This window comes from Cystoisospora suis (assembly GCF_002600585.1).
Source record: "Cystoisospora suis strain Wien I chromosome Unknown contig_2784, whole genome shotgun sequence".
Taxonomy (NCBI): Eukaryota; Apicomplexa; class Conoidasida; order Eucoccidiorida; family Sarcocystidae; genus Cystoisospora; species Cystoisospora suis.
Genome location: NW_027155580.1, coordinates 12,154 through 39,930, shown reverse-complemented (window position 1 = coordinate 39,930; position 27,777 = coordinate 12,154). Strand labels below are relative to the sequence as shown.

At 52.4% G+C, this 27,777-nt stretch overlaps 1 protein-coding gene across 1 annotated transcript; it reads left to right on the top strand.

Moving 5' to 3' along the window:
• The first annotated feature begins 3,289 nt into the window (after nt 1–3,289).
• Nucleotides 3,290–27,312, top strand: CSUI_005761 (exportin 1-like protein). The gene is made up of 17 exons (XM_068065931.1): nt 3,290–4,451; nt 5,249–6,479; nt 7,231–7,377; nt 8,041–9,681; nt 10,959–11,197; nt 12,017–16,518; nt 16,667–17,146; nt 17,634–17,906; nt 18,578–18,877; nt 19,605–19,724; nt 20,271–21,362; nt 22,025–22,210; nt 23,033–23,469; nt 23,977–24,805; nt 25,557–25,805; nt 26,291–26,710; nt 27,267–27,312. Exons 6-16 carry the CDS (start codon nt 15,748–15,750, stop codon nt 26,420–26,422), a joined length of 4,869 nt encoding a protein of 1,622 aa, XP_067922094.1. The 5' UTR covers nt 3,290–4,451; nt 5,249–6,479; nt 7,231–7,377; nt 8,041–9,681; nt 10,959–11,197; nt 12,017–15,747; the 3' UTR covers nt 26,423–26,710; nt 27,267–27,312.
• The last annotated feature ends 465 nt before the right edge of the window (nt 27,313–27,777 follow it).

Genomic DNA, 27,777 nt, shown 5'->3' with positions numbered 1-27,777 from the left:
ACGGGGCAGAGTTGAAAACCCTGACACGTTTCAAGGTCGACAGAGTGTGGGCGACGATCAGGCGGTGCCTAGCAGAGATGTCACTCCTTCGGGACGCCGACGTCGACTTCGAGTAGTCTCTGGACACCAAGAAAGAATCATTACAAATTGGTGGGAACTGCGAGGAACCTCGACAGTCCACCAGCGGACGCCACACCCGTGAGGTCAGTCACCGTGGACGGGCCCAGACCGGCCACCCCATCGAAGGGAATCGATTCGGGAGAGACCAGGACCGACCCAGTGCTCTTACTCAAGTCCAAGATACCCGCACCGCCCGCATACTTCTTAGAGGGGAAGACAAGGGATACAACAAACGCGCGGAGTCCCCCAGAAGCACAGCTTGACGGTTGCCGTGTCATTCTTCGACGAACGGATTACGAATGTAATGTACGTAGTAATGTATGTAATCTCTTGTACGTAATGTATGTCACGTATACAATGCATATAATATACTGTACATAATGTAGTGTATGCATGTTATGTGCTGTATGTAGTGTGTATAACGTCATGTATGTATGTAATGCGACTTGTGTATGTAGTGTAATGTATGCAATAGATGTAACGTATGTATATAATGTAATGCATGTCTATAAGGTGATGTATGCATGTATTGTAATGTACGTAACGTATGTCCTGTAATGTATGTATGTAATGTAATATACGTATTGGCGATAACGTAGCGTACATGTGGAGCGTAATGTGAGGAGGTATTGTAATGTTCCTAATGTGTAATGTGTGCAACGTATGTATTTAATGTAATGCATGTACTGTATGTGGTGTAACGTGATGTATGTAGTGTATGTATTGTATATACTGAAATGTGTGTGTGTGCGTTATGTATGTAATGTGATGTACGTAATGTAATGTGTGTATTCATGTACTGTGTGTAATACATTGTTTGCAATGTCATGTAATGTATGTATGTAATGTCATGTAGGCACTGTACGTGATGTATGTAAAGTGATCTATGCGGTGTATGTAATATATGCAATGTGTACAGTGTATTGTATGTATGTAGTATACGGTCTGCAATGTATGTGATGTAATGCACGTAGAAAATGTGTATATGTATTGTAATGTATATATGTTATGTAATATAATGTATGAAAAGTAAGTAATGTATGTATGTATGCAATGTATCTAATGTATGCAATGTGACGTATGTATGTGATATAATGTATGTATGCATGTATGGTAATGCACGTACTGTAATGCATGCAATGCGTAATGTAATGTATGTGGTATAATGTATGTATGCTATGTGATGTACATAGTGTATATAGCGTTATGTATGTATCTAGTGTGGCTTATGTATGTGTTGTGATTTATGTAATGTATGTAACATATGTAACGTATGCATATAATGTAATGTATGTAAGGTAGCCAATGTAATGTATTTATGTAACGTAGTGTATGCGTGTATCTTAACATATGTAATGTATGTCTTGTATATATGTAATGTAATGCATGTAATGTAATGTACCTATGTATGTAATGTACGTATTATAATGTATGTAGTGTATGTAACATAGTGTATGCGTGTAATGTAATATATGTAGTATAATGTGTGTACACATGTAATGTAATGGATATGACCTAATGAACGTTATTACGCAGTAGTGTATGTAATGTAATGTATGTAATGCACGTATGCAATGTGTAGTGTATGTAATGTAATACATGTAGTGTAATAGATGTGACGTAGTGTATATATTGTAATGTTATGTATCTAATGTAGGGTAATGTAGCGTACGTATATAACGTATTATATGCATGTGTTGTAATGTATGTAATGTATATAGTGGAATTTATGTAAATATGTATATGATAGAATGTATTCGTGCAATGTAAGGTATGTCTGTAATCGATGCATGTGCGTAATGTATGAATGTAGTGTAATGTATGTATGTAGTGTAAGTATCTATCGTAATGCGTGTAATGTAACCTATGCAATGTAATGTATGTAATTCAATGTATGCAATGTACGTATTGTAATGTAGTATTTGTAACGTATGTATGTGTAAGGTAATGCATTTATCATGTAACGAAATGTATGTATTCTAATGTATGTAGTGGATGTGATGTAATGTACTGTATTTAATGTATGTAATGTAATGCATGTAATGTATATAATGTAGTGTATATAGTGTAACGTATGTAGTGTAATGTATGTAACGTAATGTATGTATATATGTAATGTAAAATACGTAATGGATGCAGTGATGTATGTAGTGCACGTAATGTAGTGTATTTAATGTATGTATGCAATGTATGAAACAGATGTAGTGTAATGGATGTATGTAATATGGGTGTATGTAATGTATGTATTGTACATATGTAGGGTAATGCATATAATGTAATGTACCTATGTAATGTAATAGTATATGTAAGGTAAGGTACTGTATGTAATCCAAAGTATGTAATGCAATACATGTAACGCAACGTATATAATAGAGTATGTGTAGTATAATGTAGGTAGTGTAACGTATGTCGCGTGATGTGTGTATATATGTCGTGTAACGAATGTACTGTACGTAGTAATGTATGTAAGCTCTTGTATGTAATGTATGTCATGTATCTCTCTGCAGTGAAAGTGTTTCTTCAGTGTGATGCCGCAAGGCACAAGCCGTTGTCGCAGCTGCAGGTACTGGCGAAACTTAGAATCCAACGGCGCCCGTTCGTGTCCACCGGACAGCACACACAGTGTGAATGCACTTCGTGGTACGAGCTGTATCAGACATGGCGGCGCGACACCTCGGCTGGCCATTGAGTCAAACAGCGTCAGCGGCCTTTGTTCAGGCAGGCTCGCACTAATACACTTCCGCTGTAGAAACGGTGACCTCAACACTGGCTCAGCGACTTGTCCTATGCCCTCCCGTGCTTGGAAGAATGGCTGGCTTCCTAGAGATTGTACAGTGCAGCTCTCCCGTGAGAGCTCCATAACCGTATCGCTGTTTCTACACAGACAGTATGGCTCCTACAAAATGATTTATTCTCCTTCAGTTTCCTGCGCGTGGCGCCTGTGTGCGCCGTCACAGGAAGTCCGCTCCCCGATGAGCCAATCGCTGGTGCACTGTTCTGTCTGGCACGTCCATTGTCTTCCGGCGTAGTAGCGTTCCGGGACCGCCGCACGCTATGGAGCACGCGCCGCCGCGACGGAACTTCGAATACACGGTCGCCCGATGCTTGATCGCAGTCCCAGAGGGAGACAGTTTGGGAGGAGTGAGTAAACCGGCCCGTTCCTGCATCAGTTTTAGAGCGAAGGTATTTTCCCCGAGTAGCCTCGACTCCTGCAGCTGTTGCCGCCCTCAGTGCTGTGGTGGCGCAACTCTACTCGTTCGCAAGGCCGGGCACCGCTGTTTCTGTTTGTCACAACACACGGAGAGGGGGGCTTGCACGGCAACGCAGTTCGCGCGCTACCACCGAGAGGGAGACGAACCTTTCGGAGCTTTTCCTTATCCACAGTCTCCCGTTGCTCCGTTGGCCTTGCTTGCGAGATGAACTGTTTCCGGGCTTGGAGTGTCGACGCAGACAGAAGTGCAAGTAGTAAGAGAATAAAACCAAAGCAGGACAAGGAACATCAAGCCCTGACGGGTGGTGAAAAATAACCTGGTGGGAGAGGGTACCTCCGCGAAACGTCGCCTGAGGATGGTTTGAGGAGCATTAAACCCCTCGACTGTTCGTCTGTTCTGAGCGCCCTTCTTGTCTTTTCTGGTTCTCCCAACCAGCCTTCACGGAGCACGTCTGTCCATCAAAAGGAGGCTCTGTCCGGGCTGCGGTCCTTTGTCCTTGCTCTGCGGGCCGTCATCCGCGTCGCTTGTCGGTTTTTTGTTGTGGATTAAGCTTCGACGTGGTTACGTGTCTTCTCGGCGTGCTGCTAGCCGTGTTTTGTTGTTTTGTACGCCTGAGTGCTCTCGGTTGCCGTTCCTGGAATTGTCGCGACGAAGACGAGACATTTTTGGGAGTTCATTGCAGGTGGATCAAAGTGTAGCTTCCTTGGCAGTTGCAGACTTTTCTCGACAACCATCATGCTCGACTCTAGCGATACTGACGCATTCTACAATGACACCTCGCCGGTTGTTCCTTCGCAGCTTCCAGTCGGAGTCCCACGGGCTGCAAATGTCTGCAGGGTTACAGAGAGCACTAGCAGCCGCCCGTTGGCAGCAGCTTGTGGCAACGTGGTGACAAATCCGTTGTCGTCAGTGCCTTCGGGTATCTCCACCACACCAGAGGTCCTTCGTAGCAACCAAGCCTGTTTGGAGCCGGGCGGAGACAAGGCGGGAGAAGTTAGGAGTTTCGCGGACAGAGGATCATGTGTCGGTCGGCCCTTACGTCTTGAAGGACGGATGGATTGCGCCAAAGAGGCGACGGCGGACGGCCGAAAGCAGACTGCTCACTTCGCGGTTTCGCAGGTACGGGCCTCCGGGGCGAGGGTGTTCATCCTGTTCGTCTATCTTGATCTAGCTTCTGTGGATAGAAGCACTTCAAGCTACGTGGCGTGTAGCGGGGACCCTCTTTACATGTTTGACGCGGGGCCTGCCAACCGGCTGTCTGCGCAGGGGGAAGCGTTGTCGAGCAGCAACTCGGGAGTGTTTCATCTGGAAACGATAGTCCTTCCTACCCGGTGTTGCCCGCCTAACGGAGGCGGTATGGGTTTCATTCCACTAGGTGACCCGATTCTAAAAGCTGACGAGTTTAATGAGATTCGTATGCGTTCCACTCCACTCGGTGACCCGATGCTTAGAGAATTCAATGGCATTCTCCCCTGGTTGCATCCGAAGGTGGTGTGTGTGGGTTGCGAGCACCAGCACTGTTAAGGTGCGACGCCGACCGAGATTGTGCAGTCGAACTATTTCTGCCTGTCTGGGAGGAGCAATTGCTGGAGAACGGGGAAAAAAAAGAGAAACAAGTCGGTCCAGGTATTGGCCGTGCTGGTCGGTCATTGCGTAGCTATATTCGGGACGTCACACATTCTTTGCCTTTTTGTGGCCGGTGCAGTTCCGCTCAGTTGTAGTCTTGCGTATATTGACAAAGCTCACGTGGGTTGTTGGCGTGACTGGGCTTGAAGTGTGTTTCACTAAGCATTAGTGGTCAAGACTTCTTTTCGTCACGCGACGGCAGCACGAACTATCAACCGTGAAATTGCCCGCGGCGCTTATATCCGGGCAGTAGCCACGAACTGTTCTGTTGTGTCTTTTTTTTTCTGCAGGTCCACGGTGTGTATCTAGCTTTCCAGAAGTCAGTGGCTGCACGCATGGTCTCTTGGAAAGCGTTCTTTCATTTTCTTTCTTTCGAAAGACCGCGGACAAGCGCGATGGTAGTGGACCGCGTGGAGCGAAATTTGCGGTACTTTTATATGAATTACTTAGTTATTTGCTCAGCACTCTCTGTGGTGGCGGCGCTGCTTAACCCGATAGTGCTTGTAGTCGCGGGATTGTGCGGAGGTGCAGCGTTTGCAGCTGGATTGAAAGGCGAGACCGTGCGGTTAGGATCCACACTCGTGCCGCTACGCACGTTTCGACTGGGGTGCGTCACCGTGGGAATCCTGACAGTTTTGCTGCTTGCAGGCCATATGGTCGCTGGCCTTCTATTCACGTGCGCCATCGTTGTCTCATTCCACGCGTGTTTTCACGTTGGAGTCTCATATGAACAACTGTCGCAGAAGACAGCTGACGATGCGGCGTTCGAGGTTTGATGCGCCGAGAGAACCGGGCCCGTTCTTTCTCTTCTCCCGTCAGCTTGGGCTTCGGAGTCTATCGATGCGGGAGCTGTGGGAGTGTAGTAGTGTGTTTTTCGTGTCGATGAGGGACGGTTTAGGCTTGCATACAACTTCGGAGCTTCTTCCAGCTCGCTGTCTGGTCCGACCGACCTTGAGGAACTTGCTGATAATGAAAAGTTCCTTAACTGGTTTCCGTTCTTTGGCGTCAGAATGGATGGTGATCCCGGTTTGGAGTCCCCGCGTGTCTGTTGTGAATGGTGAGGAACAAGCCGTGTAGATAGTGCGTTCGTCACGTCCGTGCAGTGGATGTGGTATATGAAGGAGGTCACACTGTCTCCGTAGCTTTAGCCACAAGTCTGTTACTCTCGGTGATGGTTCAAAGAACTGATAGTGCACCTTCCATAGGACGGGGTACTGCCCCGTGGGCTGATACGCGCCTGCCATCCCCAGCCGGAATCCGCTGAGGTTTTCTTGTTAAGAAATACTATTTTGTGTGTACAAGTTTCGGTAATACGACATCGCATCGTACGAAGGACTTCAAAAACGTCCAAGCTCTGGATTCAAATGTCGACGGGGTCGGTGGCTGAACAAGCGAAGGTTCATGCTCGAAATCGAGATTCGGGGTTCCGTGGCGTACAGCCGGACTCCATGTGAGGCTGCGACCCCGGCGCGCACGTTGCAGCCGAAATCGCCCAGGTGGGAGGCCGATCCTCTTCTACCGGTAGGTGAACTGGAAGCTACGTGTCGTGGCGGCACGATCGCGTCAGTGTTTCCGGATGCTTTGATTCGGATTTAGCAACAGTGGCGACACTGATCCGGATGGGACGGTGTGGCTCCGTGCAATCTTCCGGCCACTCTGAGCCATAACCGCCAGTGTGCCGTCAACCGCAATTTATCCTGCCGCAAAGGCGTACAGCTCTTTCGGGCGAGTGGTTCTGTGAACAGCAGATCATTTTTAGGCGGCATCGCTCTCCGAAACTGTTCGCGGTGGGTACAGGCCTAGAGTACTCTCATCCTTCTTAGGCTGCGGTTCTGCAGAGTTGCCTGGGTGTGTGCGTGTTGTGGGAGTGCGCTGCGGGGAAATAAACGTTCCTCGACCGACAAGGCCTCTTGAAAGGTCTTTTCATTAGTACCCTCTCTTCATTAAGGACTGGCGTTTTCGTTCTGCGAGCTGTCCTCGCACAGCACTTCTGGCTCTACGCCCCACATACAGCAGTGTGAGAGAACGGGAGCGCAGGTAGACAAATCCACAATCAGAAATTCACGAAGGCGCTGTCTAACACGACAACTGGAGCTTCACTCTCGCCCCCGGGAGTTGATGGTCCCTTCCCCGATTCCCACGTTTCTTGACACGGTAGCTTCATTCGCGTTCCGGAGTAGGCTGGATCAGAAACGAAAAACGGAAGGGGATCATTGAAGCTTGTTAGGCTAGCTTGAAGTCTTCGACGCAAGTTTGCACCTCTCCTGCGCAGCCCCCTCGCCGCCACAGCGTGGTGGACAGCTGAAAATTGTACAATAAAGCTTCGAGTTGACGGGCCATGTGGGAGACATGTTGCCCTACGAGATGTCCTCACGCCGAGTGACTTCGCGCCGTTGAAAGACACAGGTGGACACACCAGGTGAGACCTCGAGGGAGGATAATGCTTGTTGTAGCACCTCCGCGCTACTGCTATCACACACAGAGCGTCTTTTCTCTGACCCGGCAACTGACCTCGTACTTGCAGTACAATCTGTGTAGCCGTGTCGCATAGGCACCACGACGCCTCTGGCGCCTCATCACCCTTCGCTGTGCGAGTGCTTGGGAGGAAGGGACGTTTCCGACTTCGTCAGCCTTAGGGCCAGGCGCTACAGTGGCGCACCTTCCTAGCCGTTGTCGTGAAGTCGATGGCGAAACCGTCTGCAGAAAAACGGAAGGCCTGTCCACGAAAAAAAAAACGGAGTAAGGTTGTTCAGAGACGTTGAAGCCACGTTCGCGAAACCACTACGTCTGTTGAATTGCCAGTCACTACTCAAAATCGAAGCCACCTCTACATTCAGGTCATCAAGACGAGATCTCCCGCCAGGGCGGTCAAACCGGGGTGCCAGTTCTGGCGGAGACGCTGCCACGGTAGAAGGCAGCCCGAGAGATGTCCGCCGCAAAACACTGCATCCGAGGAACTTAATTTACCAACTTCGGGAAATCGGTAGCTATGCTTTTGATTCTTGTCATTGCCGGCAGTCTTCCAGACTCCGCCAGGTGAGGCCGTGGCCGTTCTCTTTTCTCCCTGTGTTCTTGCATGCAGAGCGGGGAAACACGAACTTCAAACGGGCGTCCTTTGGAACGCCGGACACAAGGAGAACGTGAGTCTCCGGTGCGGGAAAGCGACTACAGGAAGGTCTCTCGTGTAGGGGGGCGTGAAATGTCAGCCTGCATTCGGTGTTTGCGTGGCTCGGGACTGGGGCAGTTCTGCTTTCACCTTCGCAGCCTGTTCCGTCTCCTATTGAAGGGGGAGACCGGCAGACGGATTCTCTTCGGCGTGGCGAGCTCTGTGAAGGGCAGTCACCTTGTCCTTCTCCGTCATGAGAGCAGGCTTTCTTTCTGTATTCAGAGGTTACTCCATCAGTCTCACGGACTCCAGCGGGCGAGGCCGACACTCATTTCGTCTCTTCGCGGGATCTCAGTGCCTGCACCCGACCCACCTCCACGGCTCGTTCAGCTTACAGCCTGCCTGCGGTGTGGTGCGTCGTACGTTTGACCTCTTATGCTACGTCTTCGTTGCCTCAACCGGGGATACTGAGCTCTTGATTGCGGCCATTGTTCTTGATAGCCGCGTCGTTGTGTGTTTGTTCAGTTTTTCGGCGTGGATGGGCAGATGACTCTGTCGCTTTGTTGCTAACGTCGTTGCCGCTGACAGGTGAATGTGTAGTTCTCGCCTGACACCGCAACTCGAGTACAGGAACGAGAGAGCACGAGCTGTTGTGCTTGATTGCCTTGCGTTACCGTCCTCTTTTTTAGAATTCGCACCCGTAGCCTTTTTCTTTGTTGCATCCTCCGCGCACTTCCTCCACTTGTTCCCGTGTGGTCTGTGATTGCTCACTTTCCGGAGTCGTCGAGATGTTGGACTCTCTCTATGGAGATCTCCCTCCTCCTTCTGGGGAAGAAGGCAGCTCTTCTGTCTCTACCTCAAATGTCTCAAAGAATACTTCTCTCTTAGGCTCACTGTACGACGACTTGGACGACCCGGCTCCTGCAGAGCCGAGTGTTTCTTCAGCTTTGTCTTCGTCAGCAACGTCGTCTCCGCCCTGCTCGTCAATGTCGTCCTCTTGGACGGCCCAGCGTCTTCAACTCTTAACTCCTGCAGTTGTCCGGAAACAGACTCTTGCAGCAAAGTCCTCCAGCGTTTCCACCAGTTCGGCCTCCTCTTCCACGGCGACAGCAGCTCCAGGAAAAACAACAAAGGCACCGTTAGACGTTGCAGCGGTGGCTGCGGCCGCGAGCGCCGCTGCGGCGGCGGTAGCTGCCCAGCTGAAAGCGGTCAAAACCGAGGCTTTGATCGGAAGTAGCCGGCAGGGTTCGTCTTCGAGTACGGGAGAGGCGACTGATACCGCTGTGGCAGCGGCTGGAAGTGTCGGAGCTTCAAAGCACGGGAGTACGGTGAGGGCTGAGTCCGTGTTTTCTGTTGGTACTGTAGGGAATGCTGCAGGTGTAGGGGGAATCATTCCAGTGTCTCGAGATGAGCAGAACGATGATCGGGGCCAGAGTGGTATGCTAGTTACTGAGGAAATGAAGGACGAGTACGATCCAGCCATGCCGAATGACTACGGTTTGGTCTACAGAGAACGGATCAGAAAGCAACAGAGAGAGGAGCTTGAGAGGCTCAGACAACAGGAACTGGAGAAACAGAGGCGAGAGAGAGAAGCCAGCTCGGTCCCTCCCAGCTCCGGTGAGGAGAAGAGCCTTTTCAGCACACTTCGTAATCTTTCTTCGTGTTTGCTGTGTTACTGGTAGATCATGTCTCTCTTTGCTGTACTTTAAACAAGACGGCGAGGCGAAAACACTCGTGTCCACGTGCTCACAGAGAATGTGATGTTTTTTGGGGGGGGGAGAGCACTCAGGCAGCATCCTTAGAAGCTGTTAACACTCCTAAACTGTGTGGGGAAGAAGGTCGTTTTGCTTACCTGTCGAACGCCGGATACCTGTTTTGGCACCACATGTGTACACGCTTGGCTTCGTGACAAAGGAGATAGCATGCCGTTTCGTGAATCTCAGAAGGTCTGCCTTCGTTGCTGGTCGGTCGTTCCCCTGGCAGCAGGCGCTTTGGTTAGGGTGTACGCAGTTGCCCTAGAAGATACAACGGTAGAGGAAAACGCTTGTCGTGATTGTTTGCACGCGAACACCGTGGGGGTAAGGAGCCCAAAGTACTATCGTGGTCTTCGGTTGTTACTGTAGGTATTGCTGTGCGGACAAACTCGCTACTGAGAATCGGCAAGCGAGCGATTCGGGTGACTCGTTCGCAGATTATGCAACCTACATTCGGATGCTGAAAAAGCGTAGCAGTACATAAAACTGCAGTGTAGTACGCTAGCTTCTTAGAGCACGCAGATACAATGACAGTGCCTCCATGCCCGTGTTGGCTAGCTGGACTAGTGGATTCATGAATCTGCATGGACGCTGCCCTCTGGTAGACGAAGTGGGTGTTTACGATGCTTTCATCCGTACAACCCCCGTGGCACAGGGTGATTCACGTCACCATTACAGAAAGACAGCTTGTTGGTTTTCATTGTGCTCGCTGCTGAGAGTGCCGTGTCGCTCGTCGGTCGATCTGACCTGGCACTCTTTAAGGTACCGTATCAACGAGTTGCAAGTAAAGACCCGGCCTGTAGTTGTCTGCTTCGTGCAGCCCACTCAGGCACAGCTATCAACCAGTCTGCGGGGAAGGGCATTTTTCGCAGCAGCAGGTTTCGCTAGATCTTGACTCGCTGTCACGCATGTAATGAGAGCTTCCAACAGGCCGTAGCCCTGGGCGTTTACGGCTTTGCTTCCGCCGCTCTGGAAGGAACCGTGTGCCGCTGACTCTGGAAAAAGGAAAAAGTGAACCCAACTCCTGCGTGTGCGTCGGAGGGTGTGTACAGTAGGTTTATCCCGTGTAAACTCGAGGCGACTCGGGCTACTGAGGTGACGGAAGAAAACAACTGGAATTGTGCTGTTCTTTTTCTTTAGGATCCTCGCTCTCCGGAGTTGCTTTTGCAGACTCTCCAGCAGCCCCAGTGGCACCTCCGGCGCCTCCGGCGCCTCCTGCGTTGCCTTCGTATATTGACCCTGCGAAGAAGTCGTTTGCAGCTCGTATGATGGAGAAGATGGGCTGGAAGCATGGAGAAGGTCTCGGAGTAAACAAGCAGGGTATCACGGCCCCCTTGGTTGCAAAGAAAACCGCCATGAGGAGCGGTGTTATAGTACAGGTGCGCATCGCGCCTGGGCTCTCTTCGCGGAGAGGGTCTCGTCTGTGAACACGTAGTAGTTGGCCTTGCTACCAGCTTACATGTGCGTACACTACAGATGGCCATGTGTTTAGGAGCCGTGGGTATTTGTGTGTGGGTACCTGGGGGCGCGCGAGGTTTGTTCTGTCCCGTCCCCTTCTAACATGAAGACACACTCGGAAGGCTGCTTCGAAACTGAGAAACGTCCTCTGTGGTGCAGTCACCGCTACCCCCACGATTGACGAGCGTTGGATCTTAACGCTGTGGTGCTTTTCTGCGTCGGTTTTCAGGTCAAGTTTGCCACTTTGTGGTGTGTTTTAGTGAGGCTTAGCCGTATGGAATTGGTAGACGCCGGAGTAGCCATTCACGGTTCCAAATGGGCTTTCCGCGCTCTGGAAGCTTTGCAGTTCTTCAAACATGAGGGCAGGCCTGCGGCAGCTCAGGTCTTGTTCTGTCTCCGTACTACCGTTCCTCTTTTCGCATGCACGCCAGTCGCCGTGCTTAGCTTCACCTGGCTCTAGACTGCGGACTCCACGTCGCGTTCTCTGGTCGGTGCGCTGCTCGTAGTACCAAGCATCTGTAGCAACTGAGAGGTGTTTCGATTGAAGTTGTGGCACTTCGGATCCAGGTACCGGATCAGCGGAGAACCATCAGTCGGAAACGGGCTCTGAAGGCTGGTCTCATGCATTTGCACGGTAAAGAGCGACTGACTCTGATGGGAAAATCGCGTGTGGCTGGATCTCGCTCCTGGTGTAGCGCATCCTCTCTTCGTTGGCCTTCGTCATGTGTGTTAATTTCCAGGGCACGGAAGTCGTCACAGCGGCCGCGCAAGTCCGCGCGCAGTTCAACAGGCCACCTACGCGGGTGTTGCTGTTGCTGAACATGGTGGGTAGAGGGGAAGTGGACGACGACCTGAAGGAAGAAACTGAGGAAGAGGCCGCGAAGTTCGGCAATCTACTGCAGGTCAAAATTGTCGAGGCGTCCGATGCCCCTGATGAGGAGGCTGTGCGGATTTTCTGTGAATATGAGAGGAAAGAGGAAGCAACGAGGGCTCTTCTGACGATGAACGGCCGCGTTTTTGGCGGCCGAACTGTGAAGGGCAGATTTTACTGTGAGGAGCGGTGGAGTAAGGATGATCTGCAACCCAATGCGGAGGAAGAAGCCGATAAGCCTCTAGATTGACTACAAAATTGATTTCGGAAATTCCGAATGGTCGAATGCGACACAGGAAGGCCCAGCAGAGGGAATGTGCTTTGACGGTCTGGCATGGCAGCAATGGCGTTGCGAGGAGTGATAGTAGAGCGAGGATTCAAGTCGCTTTGGATTGAGTTCTTGAAGACCCTGCCTCGAGCTACAGGGAGGCAAGCATTACTGCCTCTTCGGCTAGGGGAAGTGATTCGGGTGTCAAAGCGACGCAGCTAGTGGCTATTGTCCTGGAGTGGACTGCATGAGGTAGAAGGACAGTGCGGTGTCTTGGAGAAACGCTGGAAGATTTTGGGGTAAACAGCTGCCGCGGTATTCACTAGGACAAGTGTGACCGTACTTTGCGCAAGCTTTTTCTGCTATCCGGTCGAGTACTGCCAAAGACGTGCTAGGTGCGAGCCGTGGGCAGTTGTTCGAGAAGACGGAAAGTTGCTGGCGCCGAAAAGCGCCGGTACCTGGTGTACCTCAGGGTCGTCGTGTGATGCTGGCGGGAGGGGGAAGAAGGCTTTGGCTTTTATCCTTTGTGTGTGTGGCGCGTCTCTGCGCGCTCCGCAGCCTTCCGTGAAGACGGTATAGTCGTAGCTGTGTGCTTCGCTGGTTTCGAGATTTAGACGTGAACGCTCGTGGACATGTGACTGGCGTTGCCGGTGTACGTTTCTGTGCTTGTCGAGTGAAGGGGAAGCGGGGCCTCGGTAATCGGGCGATTCGGGGTAGTCTCGAGCGCGAGGGCAGCTGCACTAAGACGGCAGCGAGGCGTTGTGGTGAGGGGCTGGCGTTTTCCCGGTGTTCCTAGCCGAGCCCCTTTCTGGTGAAGTGCGCCTTCGGGTTCGACACATGCACGTGGCCCACCTTGGGCGGTAAATACGTGTAAACGCCAGTTTTTGCTGCCAGTTCTCAGTTCATCACTGCCGCAACCCCGGCTGTGGAATCCTTAAGGTTTCTGTTCTTGTCCATACGACTCAACTTCTTATGTACGTGGAGACGCGCTATTTCGACACAGCAGCGTAAGCAGTTATCTGGTTAAAGTCAGCACCGCGGTGACACCCCGTAGTGCAGTGCTATACAGCCTAGTGCCGATGTGTTGCACCGCGGCAAATCCATAGTCAGTAGCTGGTTTCGGACGCGGCGGTAACAAACGCTGGTCATGAAGGAGTCGCCGCTTCTCCGCTCAAGCTGCAAACTGTTTTAGCGAAGAGCAGCGTTCCGGGTTGATGCGGCGCCTGAGAGCGAAAGCTCGCTGCTCGGCCGTCGTTCCGAGGTGCGGAGCTCGTGAGCAGCCGAGTACCAGAGCGGGCAAGAGGTAGCCCGGTACAAGCTTGAGCTTCTCGGGTCACGTTTCTTTGCGAGCTGCCTCTGGCTGGCAACCCGCCTGATGAGGAACTCGTGTCAACAAGAATGATCCTGCGACTTCACGTGAAAGCTGCTGCATGTCCTGGCTCCTTCCGCTCAAGCAAGGGGCCAGCTCGTATTCTTAAGAAAAGACATGGCGACTAGGCTGCACAGGGACACTTTGTTCTACAAGAGACTCTTGATGATCATAAGAGGATTTCGGGTTTTATCAACGCGCGCTGTCCAACCTGACGGCGTGCTGCAGGGAACGACGGATGCTGAGTGAGCGCACCCAGCATCCCGGCTCGTAGGCCAGCGTGCAGAGTGATGTGGATCGGAAAACTGTGCCTCATGGTACACTACTTCATCCGTTCCAGTAGAAAGCCCATCTCATTTCCACATCAACACGCAAAGAACCCGAGTATCCTGAGTATGGAAGTTTTTGTTATGCTGTCCCGCACGATCTGGGTGACCAATCGACTCATGCGTTTTTTTTTTTTCGTGCATGCAGTTGCGGGGGCTGTCACGGGCTGCTCTGCAGATCACGTCCGCCTGTTCTGGCAAATTCCAGGCAGCCCTTTACTCAATAAACTCGCACTTCGAGCTCCTGGGAAACCTTACCCGATCTTGCATGTGTCTTCGGCGTAAAGTTGAGAAGCTTTCATTGTAAACCTGAGTTCTCGAGACCTGCTCTTTGTACTTCGGGGTGATAATTGCTTTCCCACATGCCTCAGGCCTTCTTTGATCTGACGTGACGGATTTTGTACAGTGACCGTCGCGGCAGGAGATTTCCGTGTGCATCACCAGCCGCGCATGGGCGCTCTTCATTTCCAGCGCAGTGTGTGGTTACCATTTTCTCACTCCCTTTCGCGTGCCGGGAAGTTTCGTTATCCGTCTTCCAGCGTCCACCAGAGTCCATGTTAGTTCACGTCTGTCGTCGGCTCTTTTATGTCCCAGGGCATTCATGAAGTGTCACTGGGCTTAGGCCGGAGCCGCTCGGTTCTTCACCGAAACAGTTCTGAGACCAGTCAATCAAGGAGTGTTTGGCCTCACTCTAGGGGGATTCTTTCACTCATCCGCTTCCTGTTTTGCCTCAGATTGGTGAGAGCCTCCGCCCATTCTGCTTTGGTTGGGCACAGCTTAGCGGCTGTGCTGATCATAGGCTTCTCTCCATTTGCTGTCCTCTTGAAGTCGGTCTTGGACTGGCAGTCATCTGCTGAACTAGGACGAGCGTCGGGCTTTTAGAAGCAGGACTGTTGTCATACTGGGGCGTCACGGGCCGTCGTCTTCTTTTCTATTTTTTCGTGGCACGCCCCGCTTTTGTTGTAGCGCTGCTCCTTCCTCCACCGCCCTCAACCGTCCCCGGTCTGGGATTTGTTCCGTTTCTTAATCTTTCCGGTGTTCAGGGCTTCTCTTTCCTGATTTGTCACCACCGGGCAGATTTTATCTGGCCACATCCGGCCGGGACGGCGCCCGTTTGAGCGTTTTGGACTCTGGCTTGCTTCTTACGCCACGAGCCGTATTCATCATACCCTTCGAGGTGGATAAGGGAAGACGCCAGTTTCGTTGAACTATCCCGTGTCTATCAGTTCTTAACTGCCATACCACCAACCAAAGCTGGCTTCCGCCTGGCGACTTCGCCTGCAAGCTCTGCGTCGGTGGCGCCGGTGCGCCTTCCTCTGCGTATATCTTTCGTTTTCCTTTGTCGAAAGTCAGATCTGGGGGCACCGTGGTGAAAGCCCGTTCCTCTTCGGGGGACGCGGCTGACGAGGGCAGGCAGGCTGATGACAGCGCGGAAGAAACACGTGTTTTGAGGAAGTGCGCAGGACCACCTCGGAAAGCACTAGGACACTCCGCGTGTGCTTTCCGGACTTCAGATGTCAGAGAATGAACTGTGTTCGCACGGTCAAAGCCGTGTGAAGAGTGCTGCCAAAATCTGTGGTTTCTATCACACCGCTTGAACACGTCCGGCTGCTGTTCGTCTCTCCACCGTGGCCGACATGGAGGATCTGGAACAGGCAATCCAGGTGGTTTTCTCTAACCCCGCTTTGATTGCCGTTGGCCTGTCACAAGATACAAAGCAGAGGGCACAGGCATATCTTGAAGCCCTGCAAACATCTCCGGATGGATGGACGGCCCTGCTGCAATGGTTGCCTCACATGAAATTTGTCGAGTCACGTTTCTGGACCCTGCAGACATTTCTCACCTCGTTCCTTCCGCGGAGTACCTCTGCGCAAAGACGGACACTCCGGGAGGCCTTATTTGGGAATATCCTACTCAAGCATTACCTTCTTCAAGGTCACCCGGGAGCTACAGTGGATTCCTCTACCTCAAATGGGCGTAGCTCTTTGCTTTCCCGTTCCTCCTCATCCTCTCTCCCCTCCGTTCCTGATAAGTTATTATCGTCGGGAGAGGAGGATGTCGCGGTAAAGAATAAGATAGCATTGCTTATTGTAAGGCTTCTACAGCTTGACTTTCCCCACGAGTGGCCGTCTGCGTTCATGGAAATTCGGCAGGTTTTAGGTGTCGCCGTGCGGATGTCAGAGACCTTGTCACCGCCGTCGTCGTTGTCAGCAACAGGAGACAAAGTGTTACCGGAGGAGGATTCTGGAGACGAGGTGTTGAAGAGGAGAAAGGAAAGGATTCTTGATGGACTGGAGATGTGCCTTCGGGTCTTGCTTGTACTCCATCAGGAAGTGTTGGAAGACTCCGTTGTGGGAACCTCGCAAACAGCTGGAGGCGAGGCGGACAGTAGAAGAAGAGATGCCGAGGTAAAGTCAAGCTACACACATGCCGACATGGCGTTTACGAAAACATCTCGTCGTTAGCAACACATCCTGACCACACGACAGTGACCCCGTTTCCTTTCTTTCTCGAATGGTGACTGTGTATGTTTTCTGCCTGTTGTCGTTTCTGCAGATCCGCACAGCCTTGCGCCAACATTTCCCTTCGCCTTCGCCAACCCCTTCGGACGCGCCGCTCCAGTCGTCTACTTCCTCACCTGCGCAGCAGGACACTCCTCTTTCCTTTTCTGCCCTCTTGCTTCACCTAATCCAGTTACCCGTGATCAGGCGGAAGAGGCGGCTGCTGAGTCTGACATGCGACATCATCGGCAGATACGTCGGTTACATGGATCTTTTGCTACCCCCGGTGTCAACCCCGGAGTGCCCCTCGGCGGTGTCCGGGAGTTTCGAGACCACCAAGTCGTTTCAGTCCACCAACAGCCTACCTGAAGGCCGTGTTGCAACAGACGCTCCAGCTACGGAGGGGACGTTGATCCACGTACTTCTCGAGACCTGGCTAGTCGAGGCGTGCAACGAAGCCGGTGAAGCAGTGATTGTCTTCGCACACAAGAAAATGGGACCGGAGACCAAGGCGAGGCTCTTGTGTAGGATGGGGGTATGTCTTAGAGGGGCAGGTGTACACTTTCAAGTATCTTCCTTCAGGAAGTTACTTCACCCGTGCATCATGTTTTCAATAGAGTCCTGGGCCAGTGGGATAGAGGAGGAATGCGTTTGCCACATAGTATTCTTTGGAGTATCGCTCGCGGCAGCGACGAAGAAAGCGTCATGGGGAATGTCAGCTGAGCAGCGCTCGGTCGCACTGACGTATACGGCTCTACGGACCTGGGGAACACCTCTAGTATCCAGTCAGCTCTTGGTCACCACTAGAAGAGCGCTTGGGGGATCTTTGGTTAATGGCGTAACTTCCCTACACGCATTCAACTCTTAGGTTTCTCTGTCTCTCAGTGTGAGGCGGTGAGACGCAGCTTGAATTGCCCTCAGTTAGAACCGAGTCGCCAGAGGGAGGTCCTGTCTACATTCGCTTACACTTCTGTGCCCCGGACATTGATATGTCGGTAATTTTCTTGCTGATGTCTCCGCAGCTAGCAGAAGCTCTTCGGACGTGCGCGTCGCAGGTAGCCCAGAGGCGTGAGCTCGTCCCCGCGTTCTCATCGATGGTCAGCACTACTGCCGCTGCGCTCTTTGAGGCCTGTCATAGTCTGTACAAAACTCGCGCGGCTCTGGGCTCGGTGGAGGGGAACGAGCGGTGCCCCCTCGGCGATGACACGACTGCTGAAGTGTCACCTGCGAGTGTTTCGTGGAGTGGAAACGCCACCACGGCCAGCTCGCAACACTGTGAGGATGTCGCCTTAATGGTAAGGACATACCTCGGTGCTCTTTCAGGGTGCTGAGGTGACGGCAGGGGGGTTATATAACCAGATAGTCACGGACTGTCTTCTCCTGGCAACCGAAGAGCCTTGCGTGTCAATTGATTCACCGCTAAATCAACACCACAGGGACTGGCGGGTGAAGCTTTTTCTTGTGAGCGAGTCTGGACGCTAGTGGTCTTACCTTGACCACGGGGGGGTTCCCTGGTTTTCGGTTGCTTCAAGTCCCCGCTTTTTGCGTACACATGTGCTGTGTGAAGCAAAGTCTTCAGAGCTTGCCTTTTCTCGGATATTTGTTCTGAAGAGCAATTATACGTGGCCGGTTTCCTCGTGCCTTCGAGTTAGCTGATTTGCCCCGTGCGCAGCACTTGTGTAATGCTGCCCAAGGTGATTTGCCTCTTCATGTCTCTTGCTTCTCGTAACGCCCGCAGCCTCCGTCCTGGGTTGTTTTACAATGTTCGCAAGGACGTTTTCCCTGGAACGTTCCCGTCGCAGGCGCTCAGAGCTTCAGCTACTGAAACGCGGCTTTGCATGACAGGGACGAGAACGCTATGCTCGAAGGAACAGCCTGGCCCTCCCCGTTTGCCGCATGCATTACCTGCATTTGTCCTTTCCTTCCTGGCCGTTTTTTTCTGCCACTTGTGGCTGCTGTTTGTCAGGCCTGGAAACGCATAGACCTGCTGTTACCGCTTGTCAGCGATCTGTTTGCGTGCCCGGACCCTTCGATTGCCTTCCGCGTTGAACCGTTTCTCTCCCTGTTCTGCAATAAAACGAAACTTCAAGTTCACCTGCCGGCGTGCCCCGTTGCAAGTACTCCAGGCAGTGCTGCTTCCCCCGCCTGCATGTGCCCGTCACCCAAACCCGGAGGGGGGGAAAAGCAAGGGATAGTTTGCGACTTCATCACTCCCGACGGTCTCTCTCCTTTTCTCTCCAGCCTTCTACAGCTCATCTACCAAAAAGTCGGTGGGACGGCACAGTAGCATGAGATATGCCGTACTGGCAGGCAATCATGGCGAAGCATCTTGAAGCATCTTAGTTTGCTAGGCAGCTATTACGGAAAACCGTGTGGTCGTGCGATGTTGCAATATAGTCTACAAGGCTCCATCATCAAGACTAAGAAAACAGATTGCCGGTACAGTGCTCTCTTTTCGTCCGATTTGTGTTGGCGTCTCAAAGGAGTGGACCGAAGGAGTTGACTCCGGGACAGCCACTTCACGTATTCGTTCTTTATATACGTCTGGGGTCTCGATGGGAGCTGCCGCTCATGAGGCTGGATGCCTCCTTGGATGGCCACCGGTAGCGAGCTGGTAACTCGCCGAAAGAATCCGTTTCAGCTGTGGCCTTCGTCCCTTTAGCGAGCCGGAAGAAACGGTTTGTTCGGAGTGCGACTAGGGCCCTGAGTGCGGGGTAATGAAGAGGTGCGGCTATTGAAGATCAGCCCCCGAACATGAAACCAGATAGTCGCTTCTACAGGAGCAAAACCGTATATTGGTACTACAAACATTGCCTTGAGTGCATTCTCGTGGGACCGCCAACCATGGGGGCGGGGTTTCCGCGCTCCCTCGAGGCTGCCCGCTTTCCGCATGAGGGTTAGAGCGTGTAAGTTTTGGGCAAGAAATCCGGGTTGGCGACGACTCCCAACTCTCATATCTTCCTTCGTCTCCTGGCGTTTTCTGGCTCTGTCAGGTTGCCGGGTGGGAGCCTGGAAGCGATATCGACGAGTCGGACAATAAGCCAGGCTTCAAGCGTGCGGACGTCGACGAGTCAGATGACGAAGAAGCAGAGAAGCTCAGAGAATACAAAGAGGTGCGTATATCCTGTTTGTTTCAGAACAACCGGGATGAGCCATGAGCCACGTATCTTGAGTTTCCCCCACTTATGCTCTAGACGGTCCGCACACCACCCTGAGAGGCTTGCTGGATAAGCATCTCACCGTTGCACCCTGGAGAGATGGGGTTTGCCGTGGAGGGAAAAGGTGGTGCTTCAAAGGCAGAGTTCACAGTTGGCGGTCCCTTCAGGAAGTTTATTTTAAATTCCAAACTGGCATGCCCCCTCTCGGTAGAACGCGCATCTCTAGGGGCGGACATATGTCCAGCCGCGGACAACACTTGCGGATCGCCCTGGCAGATGAGATGGCGCGGAGAAGCCTCCGCGGGGCAGGTGGGGATGGAGCTCGAGGCGTTCGTCCAAGATCCACTCGTGTGCACGGAGCGTCCGCGAATTGGGGCGTGCATCGTCTACCTCTTCTCTCGAACTCAACATCTATAATATTTTTCCTTTTCCCTCTCGCCTGCTTGGGCCGCCAACGTTCGACTTCGCAGTGTTGCTTTTATGTCTTGCTTTTTGCTTCAGCTCGTGAGCCAGCTCTACAAGCGTGTTTTTCTTGTATATCCCTCCGTCTCGCTCGGCTGGTTGAAGGAGCTTGTTTCTAGTATCTGTAAGCGCGTCTCCGCTGCGTACCACATTTCATCCAGTCCGTCTTCGTCGGCTGCTTCGTTTCTTCTGGCTGGTTCTGGTTCGTCTTCCTCTTCTTCTGTAACCCCTTCTCCCGCGCAATGCTTTCCAACTGAGACGGCGGCTTCGTTCCTGCTGTGGAAAGAAGTGGCAGCCATGTTGCATCTCCTGCTTCTTTCTTCCGAACACTTCAGGGACTTGCCTCGGGACTTGAAAGATCAGAACCATGTTATGAGCTCATGCCTCCTTTCTCTCTTACATACAGATGCTTTGTTTCAGACCTGTGCTCCCGCTCCGGTACGTCTCCTTCTTCTTTCCACGGTCGTCCGATTTTCCCCTTTCTTTACTCATCATCCAAGCTTTCTCTCTGCGGTCCTGCAGTTCATGCTTGGCTCATCCGGGATCAATGCCTCCTTGGACGATGAGGCTTCCGCTAGTCCTTCTTCGGACCCGAAGTCCAGTAGGGGGCGGTCACATGGCATGCATCAGAGGAAGAAAGTGCTTCTATGTCGTGTGGCGGGTCGCAACTGCGTGTCGCTGTTGCGCTTTTTGAAGCATACACAGCCGCACGTCTCGGTTTACGGGGTACAAATTCTTCAGTTTCTGCAAAGTCAGGGCTGTCTTCTTATTCTCGCTCCTCCTCTGCCGCGGGAGGAAACGGCGGGTCTGAACGCTAACGACTCGTGTTTCGGCGAAGGCTTGGCTCAGACTGGTGCAGCCCTTGTGACGAACAAGCTGTACTCTGTGGCCGATCAACAGTTGCTTTTTGAAGCCGCCGGGGTACTCCTGGGTGCGAGGGTCTCGAGCTCGAACACCAAGCAGCAGGCAAGGTCCGAGAGTCCGGTCGGAGGGGAGGACGGAATGCTGAATGGAGCGTCTTCAGCCGTTGCGTCGCGCGGACAGATGACCGAAGGTGTCTCTGTTGAGGCGAAACGCCAGATGCTGAAGGAATTACTTCAGCAGCTTATGGTTGCGTTCAACCTGACAAAGGTATGCAATGGAAGACAAGGAAGACGGCGTTTCATTTGGGTATCTGGGATGGGCGCTGATAGTCTGCATTCATAGGCGTGAGCGAATTCACTGGACTGCTCATGAACGGCGTTCAACGGATGAAATGCCTCTGTCTGAGAAGGCAACTGTGACTTCGTTCATGCGTGTATATATGTATTTGTAACTCAGCACCTGATTTCTTGTGTATATGAGATGGTGTGAGTGAAATCTATCAAACGCGCTGCCCACTCCCACTCTCCGGCGGTTCCTCTTCACTAGCGGAAGCTCAGCAGGCAAGAATGGTGAAAGAGCCCATCAGAACAGATCAAAGCAACGAGAGTGCAGACCTCTGAGGATAATAGTGCGTTCTCATCTAAGGCACTTCGAACCTATGATCCGTGTACTGCTTTAGATCTTTTTCCGTAGCACCGCCTTCAGGGAAGCCGCGGCAACCCCTAAGATCTGTCCGAAGGAGGCGAGGATGTGACTGGGCTCCGTCTCCTTGCTGAATTCATAGCTTCGTGTGGGGCGCGTACGTCTTTTTTGTGGGAGGGAGAATCTAACGCGTCAAGGGATCGGAGTCGCGGACCTTACGAAATTTGACTGATGGTGGGGAGAAACGCTGCATCGTTTCGTTGGGCTTCCTTGTTTCATGTCCGCAGCTGAACGAGGTCAGGACTCCGCTACAAGCGGCGGCATGGGCTATCTGGTGGGCGAGGACATGCAATGCCATTGCCTCGCTGAGCAAGGGTTTTTCCCCGTTGATTCCTGCCTCGGCACCTCCTTTTTTCAGTGAGGATGCGGAGGTTTGGAAGGAAGCGTTGCAAGTCATCTGTTACTCGACTCAGGTAAATTTCTGCATCTCACTATTCTTTGCTCAGCAGTGGTGCTTCTCGCCGTTTCCGGAGAGGCACACGGTCACGGTTCAGATGTCTCCACAAACGGAAGGGAGCCCTCTCGTATTTACACGCGACTTCAGTCGGGTTTTTTTCTCTTCTTATGCCAGTGTACTGCGGTTTCTTGTTTGGCTCTCCGTCTTCGTATGTGTCATCTCTACCAGACATTCTACGACCAGAGGGCTATCTTCTAGAAGTGAAGACTTTTTGATTGGGGACTTAAGGGCTTTCTTTTTGGTATCTGGACATTGGCGAAGGAGACACCTCGGAATGGGGTGTTAGCCCTGGCGGAAACACAACAGTTGTTCGGATGAAAGTACAGTAGCCTGTTTAAGCTCAGTACACGTGGCGTAACTGTGTATGCACAAGCGAAACCGTACTGTGTAGGCGTTCACATAGATCTGGCGCCATCTATATATACCTGTATATTTGTGTTCGTCTTGCTTTTTCATGTACTCTGGTGTAACCACCAACTGTTTGGATCTCCTTTAATCAAAGTGCAGCACGAGTGACACGGGTCAGCCACCGCCTAAAGTCTCCTAATCCCCACTGGCCGCTGGGGCGTTTCTCTACGGGTACTACTACTACTTCGGGTGCGATTGTTGTTAGCGAGCCCTTAGGTACTGATGACGTACTTTTGAAAGGGTCGCCTGTGAGAAGGAGAAACCATCTGCATGTCCTGCCCTATCCCTCAGCGGACTTACCCTGAGTACGGTTCAAGGTAAGTGTCATGTGGTGTATACGGAGAGTTTCTTTTGTCTCTGTTTTGCTTAGGTTGCTCTTTCTCCGTCGTCGTTGGCTAACGGCACCGGCAGCGTTTTTTTGTATTCCCCGTTTTTCCAATCTATCGTCTTCCTCTTAAGGCGCATGCTGCACCTTCTTCACCATGAAGTCCTTCCGTTTGTATCGGCCACGCTGGGTCTATTGTACGAGGCTCTTCCTTCTCCACTTGATCCCCTTAGCAGTGCTCGTCTGCTGGCCGATGAACAGGCACGAAGGTTTTTCCTCGGGGCGGGGAGTTCAAACGGCACTTTGACTGGCACAGGGGGGGGAGCGGGCGAGGGGGCGGCACCGTGCACACCCCAGGGATGCGGCAACCAGCTGGCAAGTCTAGTAACTCACTTCGTCGTCACCTTGAAGGACAAGGTGTCTCTGTCATCCGTCCAGGGTGCGGGGGGGAAAGCCTTCCTTAACGAAGATGTGATGCGGAAGTGAGTGTTGGATTCCTCGTTCGTTGACCTGGGCAGTGCCTTGTATTAGAAGAGTACTACAGTGTGACAGCGGCTGGGGATATTCCGTCAGAGGGAGGGAGTGCGGTGTGTGGAAGGTGTAGGTGCAGGGAGCACGCGCGCGGCAGTAGTCCCAGTCCACGAAGAGACTGTGCTTTCTCTTCCATGGCCGCTTGTCTGGTTCCCCCGCCGACTCCTGCTTGGTTTGCAGTCCGAACCGCGTTCCTTTCCTTCCTGCACGTAGACTCGTGTGTACAGCTAGTGATCGCACTTCGCTGCCTGTACTCTCATACTGCTGGCATCCTGAGAAGTTCTGATGAAATAGATTGTCTCGAGTCAAGCATGTAGAGAGAGTGTCTTTCACTTGCTCGAACTGGAGCACTTCGTAGGCTGCCGCTGACTGCCTTGGTGCTTCTGACGAAGTGATTTGAATGCATGTGCGTGGCCTGGTTTTTGTCGGTACCTTACTAATGTGTTGGTTTCCCTCAGCATCTTCTGGCGTCACTTCGCGCTCTGGTGGCTAGCTGTTTCCGACACACCGCAGCTGCTGCGCGACCAAGCGGAGCTCCAAGAGCAACTGGCACTGCTTCTCTGCACTGTGGCGAAGGAGGCGCCATCTGTTCTTGTTGCGTCGGGGTTAGTTGGGGCTTATCCTGCTATATCATACTCAGCAATAGCCTCAGCAGTTACACTGCTCGCCCAGTCTGCAACAGAAGCTGATGACAGCGGCGGCGCCGCCGGAGACACTGGAGCAAGAATGGTTTTTATATCTTTGCTTCAGCAGTTTCAGCAGCGCCTTCCTACGCAACAAGCCGCCAGAAACGAGCTCGCAGCTAGCTTCTCTGAAAGCAGAGGCGTCTTGGCGAGCGGCCTGATACATGCCGACATGCGAAACGTATTCCTAGCCGCACTGCGAGAATTGCTACAGCCCGGCAGCGCGCAGCTGAAGTTGCGCGATGGTCTGAATCCGACAACTGTTTCCGGCCGAGCTGTGGCTGCTTTTCTACTTTATTGCTGCTGTCCTTCATCGGCGACTAATGCGGGTGCTGCTATGTATGCAATTCAAGCGTGGACGCATCTTATTCAGCACGTGTTCCAAACACCGCAACTTCCCGGTGCATCGCCGCAGCTTCAGGCGGCTTACAACAGTGGAGTGTCAACAGTTCAAGGAGCAGTGACACAGTCCGGAGATGCTGCCCACCACGAAGGCCGCGGTTTTGATCTCGTTCTGCAGGTCCTTCCGGTGATGGAGATCCTGAGCTGCACAAGCTCATTGCTCTTGGCCCTCGATGCTGCCAACGATGCTCAGCAAGTCCGAGTAGGCTGACGGGATCTGGATACGTTCTTGTCTGCATTCTCTTACCTTAGCTTTTGTTCACTTACCTGATAGCATCTCCAGGGTTACTTCCTGAGTGACACTGCAAAGGTAGGCGTGGCGGGGGGGTCTTGCAGTCTTCCTTTAAGAGGTCTAAGAGTTTGTTACGTTCTCTACATGTGTGTGAGTAACTAGTCAACTGCGTGCATATTTCTACGTCTCCATGTATGCATAGTTTCCCTATGAAGTTCACATCTTCGTACGGTTTTCAGTGATCAGGTCTGGCACCTGTGAGACCGTCATTCCGAACTTTTCTCCCTGCTGTGAAGGCTTGCTAGCCTCGGGAGCATGCTTGGTGGGAGAGATATTCTCTCGTGCCCCGGGGCTGAGGCCACGATGGGGCCGCTGCGTGACCGACGGCCCCTGGCTACCGGGGTGCCGCACCTGAATCCTGTTAACATCCAACAACGCATCTTACCTTATAATTTCCTATCAATTTGTCTACTATTGTGCCGATCCGCTCTTCTTGTTCGCCGTCATCTTCGGTCATCTCTATCTGTTGATACACTCTGAACCATGTGGTATTTGTTGCGTCATTTTCTTGTGTCCAATCCTTCGCTATCGTTAACGTCTTTTTTGTCATCGCCTGCACATATATAGATAGATAAATTCATGATTGACGAGTGCCGCGGGGTGGCCTATTTGTTTTTCGTTTGCTACTATTCCTGCGTCCGCCCCGTTGTGTGCTGAACAGGTTCTGGGCGACGTGTGTGTACTGTGGAGAGTTCTGGTTCTCGGCCCCGGAAAAGCTCTTTCAACGAGGCAGGGAGCACCTGGGACTGCAGACACCGATCTTCCTCAGTCCTGCCGCCAGATGCAGCAAATCATTCATTCGGCTTTAGCCGACAGCCTTTTCGCCGCGGCGGTGCGGGCGGGCATCGATTTAGGACAGCAGGAGTCTGTCTTCGAGGCCGCAAAGCAGGCATCCACTCCTGTTGTGCGAGTGAGTGTGTCCGTCCTGTTGTTCCTTGGTAGCTTCCAATGCAAAGCACTGTGTCTTCGCACAGACTTTTATCAGTTTAAGCATGGCCAAGTGAAGGAATTGTGCAGACGGGGAGACACGTGTGAGGACCTTTGTCCTCGAACGTGTCTCTCCGTCTGCCATGTCCGAAACAAAGGAGGCACAACGAATGACTTTCCTCCTCTCCGATAGACGGTTGAGATCTCATTAATCGGGCATTCCTGGACCGAAGTGGCTGCTACAGCATCGGGCGCAGATGCCGCAGTGATCCCCCACGTGCACCTTCAAAATATGCTATTCGCGTCTGACTTTCAGTCGCTCCTTTCGTCGTTCGGCAGAGCCGTATGTTCCAACGTAATACAGTACAGCACAACACCGACGCGTTGCCGCACTTTTCCCGGCTGTGCCGGACTCCATCTGCACTGTCTGGGGGCCTGTGGTTTTCTTGGTTGCTTGTTTTTTTTCAGTCCTTGACGGTGACTACGGATTCGCGAGTCAATAAAGAAGAACTTCGACAGTGGGTCGTGGTTCAGCGTCAGCAACAGATCAGGCAGCAACAGAGCCGCCTTGCCCAGCTCCGGCGTCAGCAAACAGCCTAGCTCCTGGAGTACCAGAAGCTAAACGCGGCCCTGCCTGGCCTGTGGAAGTGCACATCACTAATTGTCTCCTAGGTGTGACTGTCGGTCTCGTTGAATAGCATATCACCGTAGCGGGTGCAACCCCAGGGTCTACGCATGGCAGGCTGCTGCGGCCAGGGAGCTCCCAACTGGCTAGAGACGTCCGCAACCGCGGCGACCTCCGTCCAGCACAGGCACACTGCGCCTTCGCGTAATGCCGTCCGTTCACTTGCAGGGGCATATCTTCTCATTGTTCATCTCTAACCCTTGGTACGTAGTACTATTTGTACGGCCATCGGCAGAAGGCTTTCATGTGAAGGTGATGCGTTGTTTATTCCGTTTCTTCGTAAGCCGAGTTAACCTGGCTGAATAAGGTTCCACACACTAGCAAATTTGCCAGGACGGCCCTGGTGTGAGACTAAATCTTCACTCGGTTCGGCTCGGGCCGTCCCAATGCTGTCTGGAGAGTGGAGGCACAGTCACCTTGCGACGCCCAGGCGGGAGGCTTGGTTCCGAACCACATGAGTTGGCCCTCGTGTTTATACACCGGGTACATCACATGCGGGAGACAGGGACACCACCGGTGATGCAGATCGGTTAGAGTCCAGCTGTGCGATGTAGTATTTCTGCTTCGGCGAGGAACGAGTGTCGCGGGCCTGGTTCGTTCTCCCCGCAATACAGCGACCGAAGCTTGGGAAACAGCGTCCGCTGTGCAGCGGGGGTTTCGAACGCACTAGAGCGTAGGTGGCTTTCCCGGCGAAGGAACGAACTCTCGGTTGATCTTTTGGAGCCGCCGCGGTGCTCCTGTGTGTGCGTTCTGTGGGAGGCGGAAACGTCAGCCCGATCATTTCTCTGAGCGGAAGAAGCCGATCAGTGGGTACCACCGCCCAGGATAGCCCCTACTGGAACATGATTAAAGTGTAAGCCTGTAGACACACGTAACATTACCCCAGAGCACTATCCCTAATATAAGAAGATAGTCCTACAGGGTCACCGGTTAGCAATACTCGGAAGAGAGTCGTGCAGAAAAAGCAGTCACTTTGGGGCTCCTCTGGTGCAAAAACGAAGTAGGTTCGTGCAGTAGTCCTCTCGAATCACGAAACGCCTCCACCCCAGAACTCCCACTCACTGCAGATCTGTTAAAGCTTTGCCTCGCAGACTTGCCGTTCAGCTTCCGGTACTCTCCTTGCATGGCTTCTTGTCTTTCATCACTTCAGTGAACTGGAGAATGTTGATGCCCGCAGTGCAGTGCGTACTGTCGAGGAACAAGTTCGGTGGGACTCCGGACCCGTGGAAGTTCAAATCAATAATCGCGTTCCCACCCCGTCACCGACTCA

What these genes read in the sequence shown, in the direction of transcription:
- CSUI_005761 (XM_068065931.1), top strand. Translation starts at nt 15,748, where the DNA reads ATGGAGGATCTGGAACAGGCAATCCAGGTGGTTTTCTCTAACCCCGCT. An exon ending in GTAGAAGAAGAGATGCCGAG is followed by an intron (nt 16,519 to 16,666) that starts GTAAAGTCAAGC and finishes TCGTTTCTGCAG; the next exon opens with ATCCGCACAGCCTTGCGCCA. An exon ending in AACGAAGATGTGATGCGGAA is followed by an intron (nt 23,470 to 23,976) that starts GTGAGTGTTGGA and finishes GGTTTCCCTCAG; the next exon opens with CATCTTCTGGCGTCACTTCG.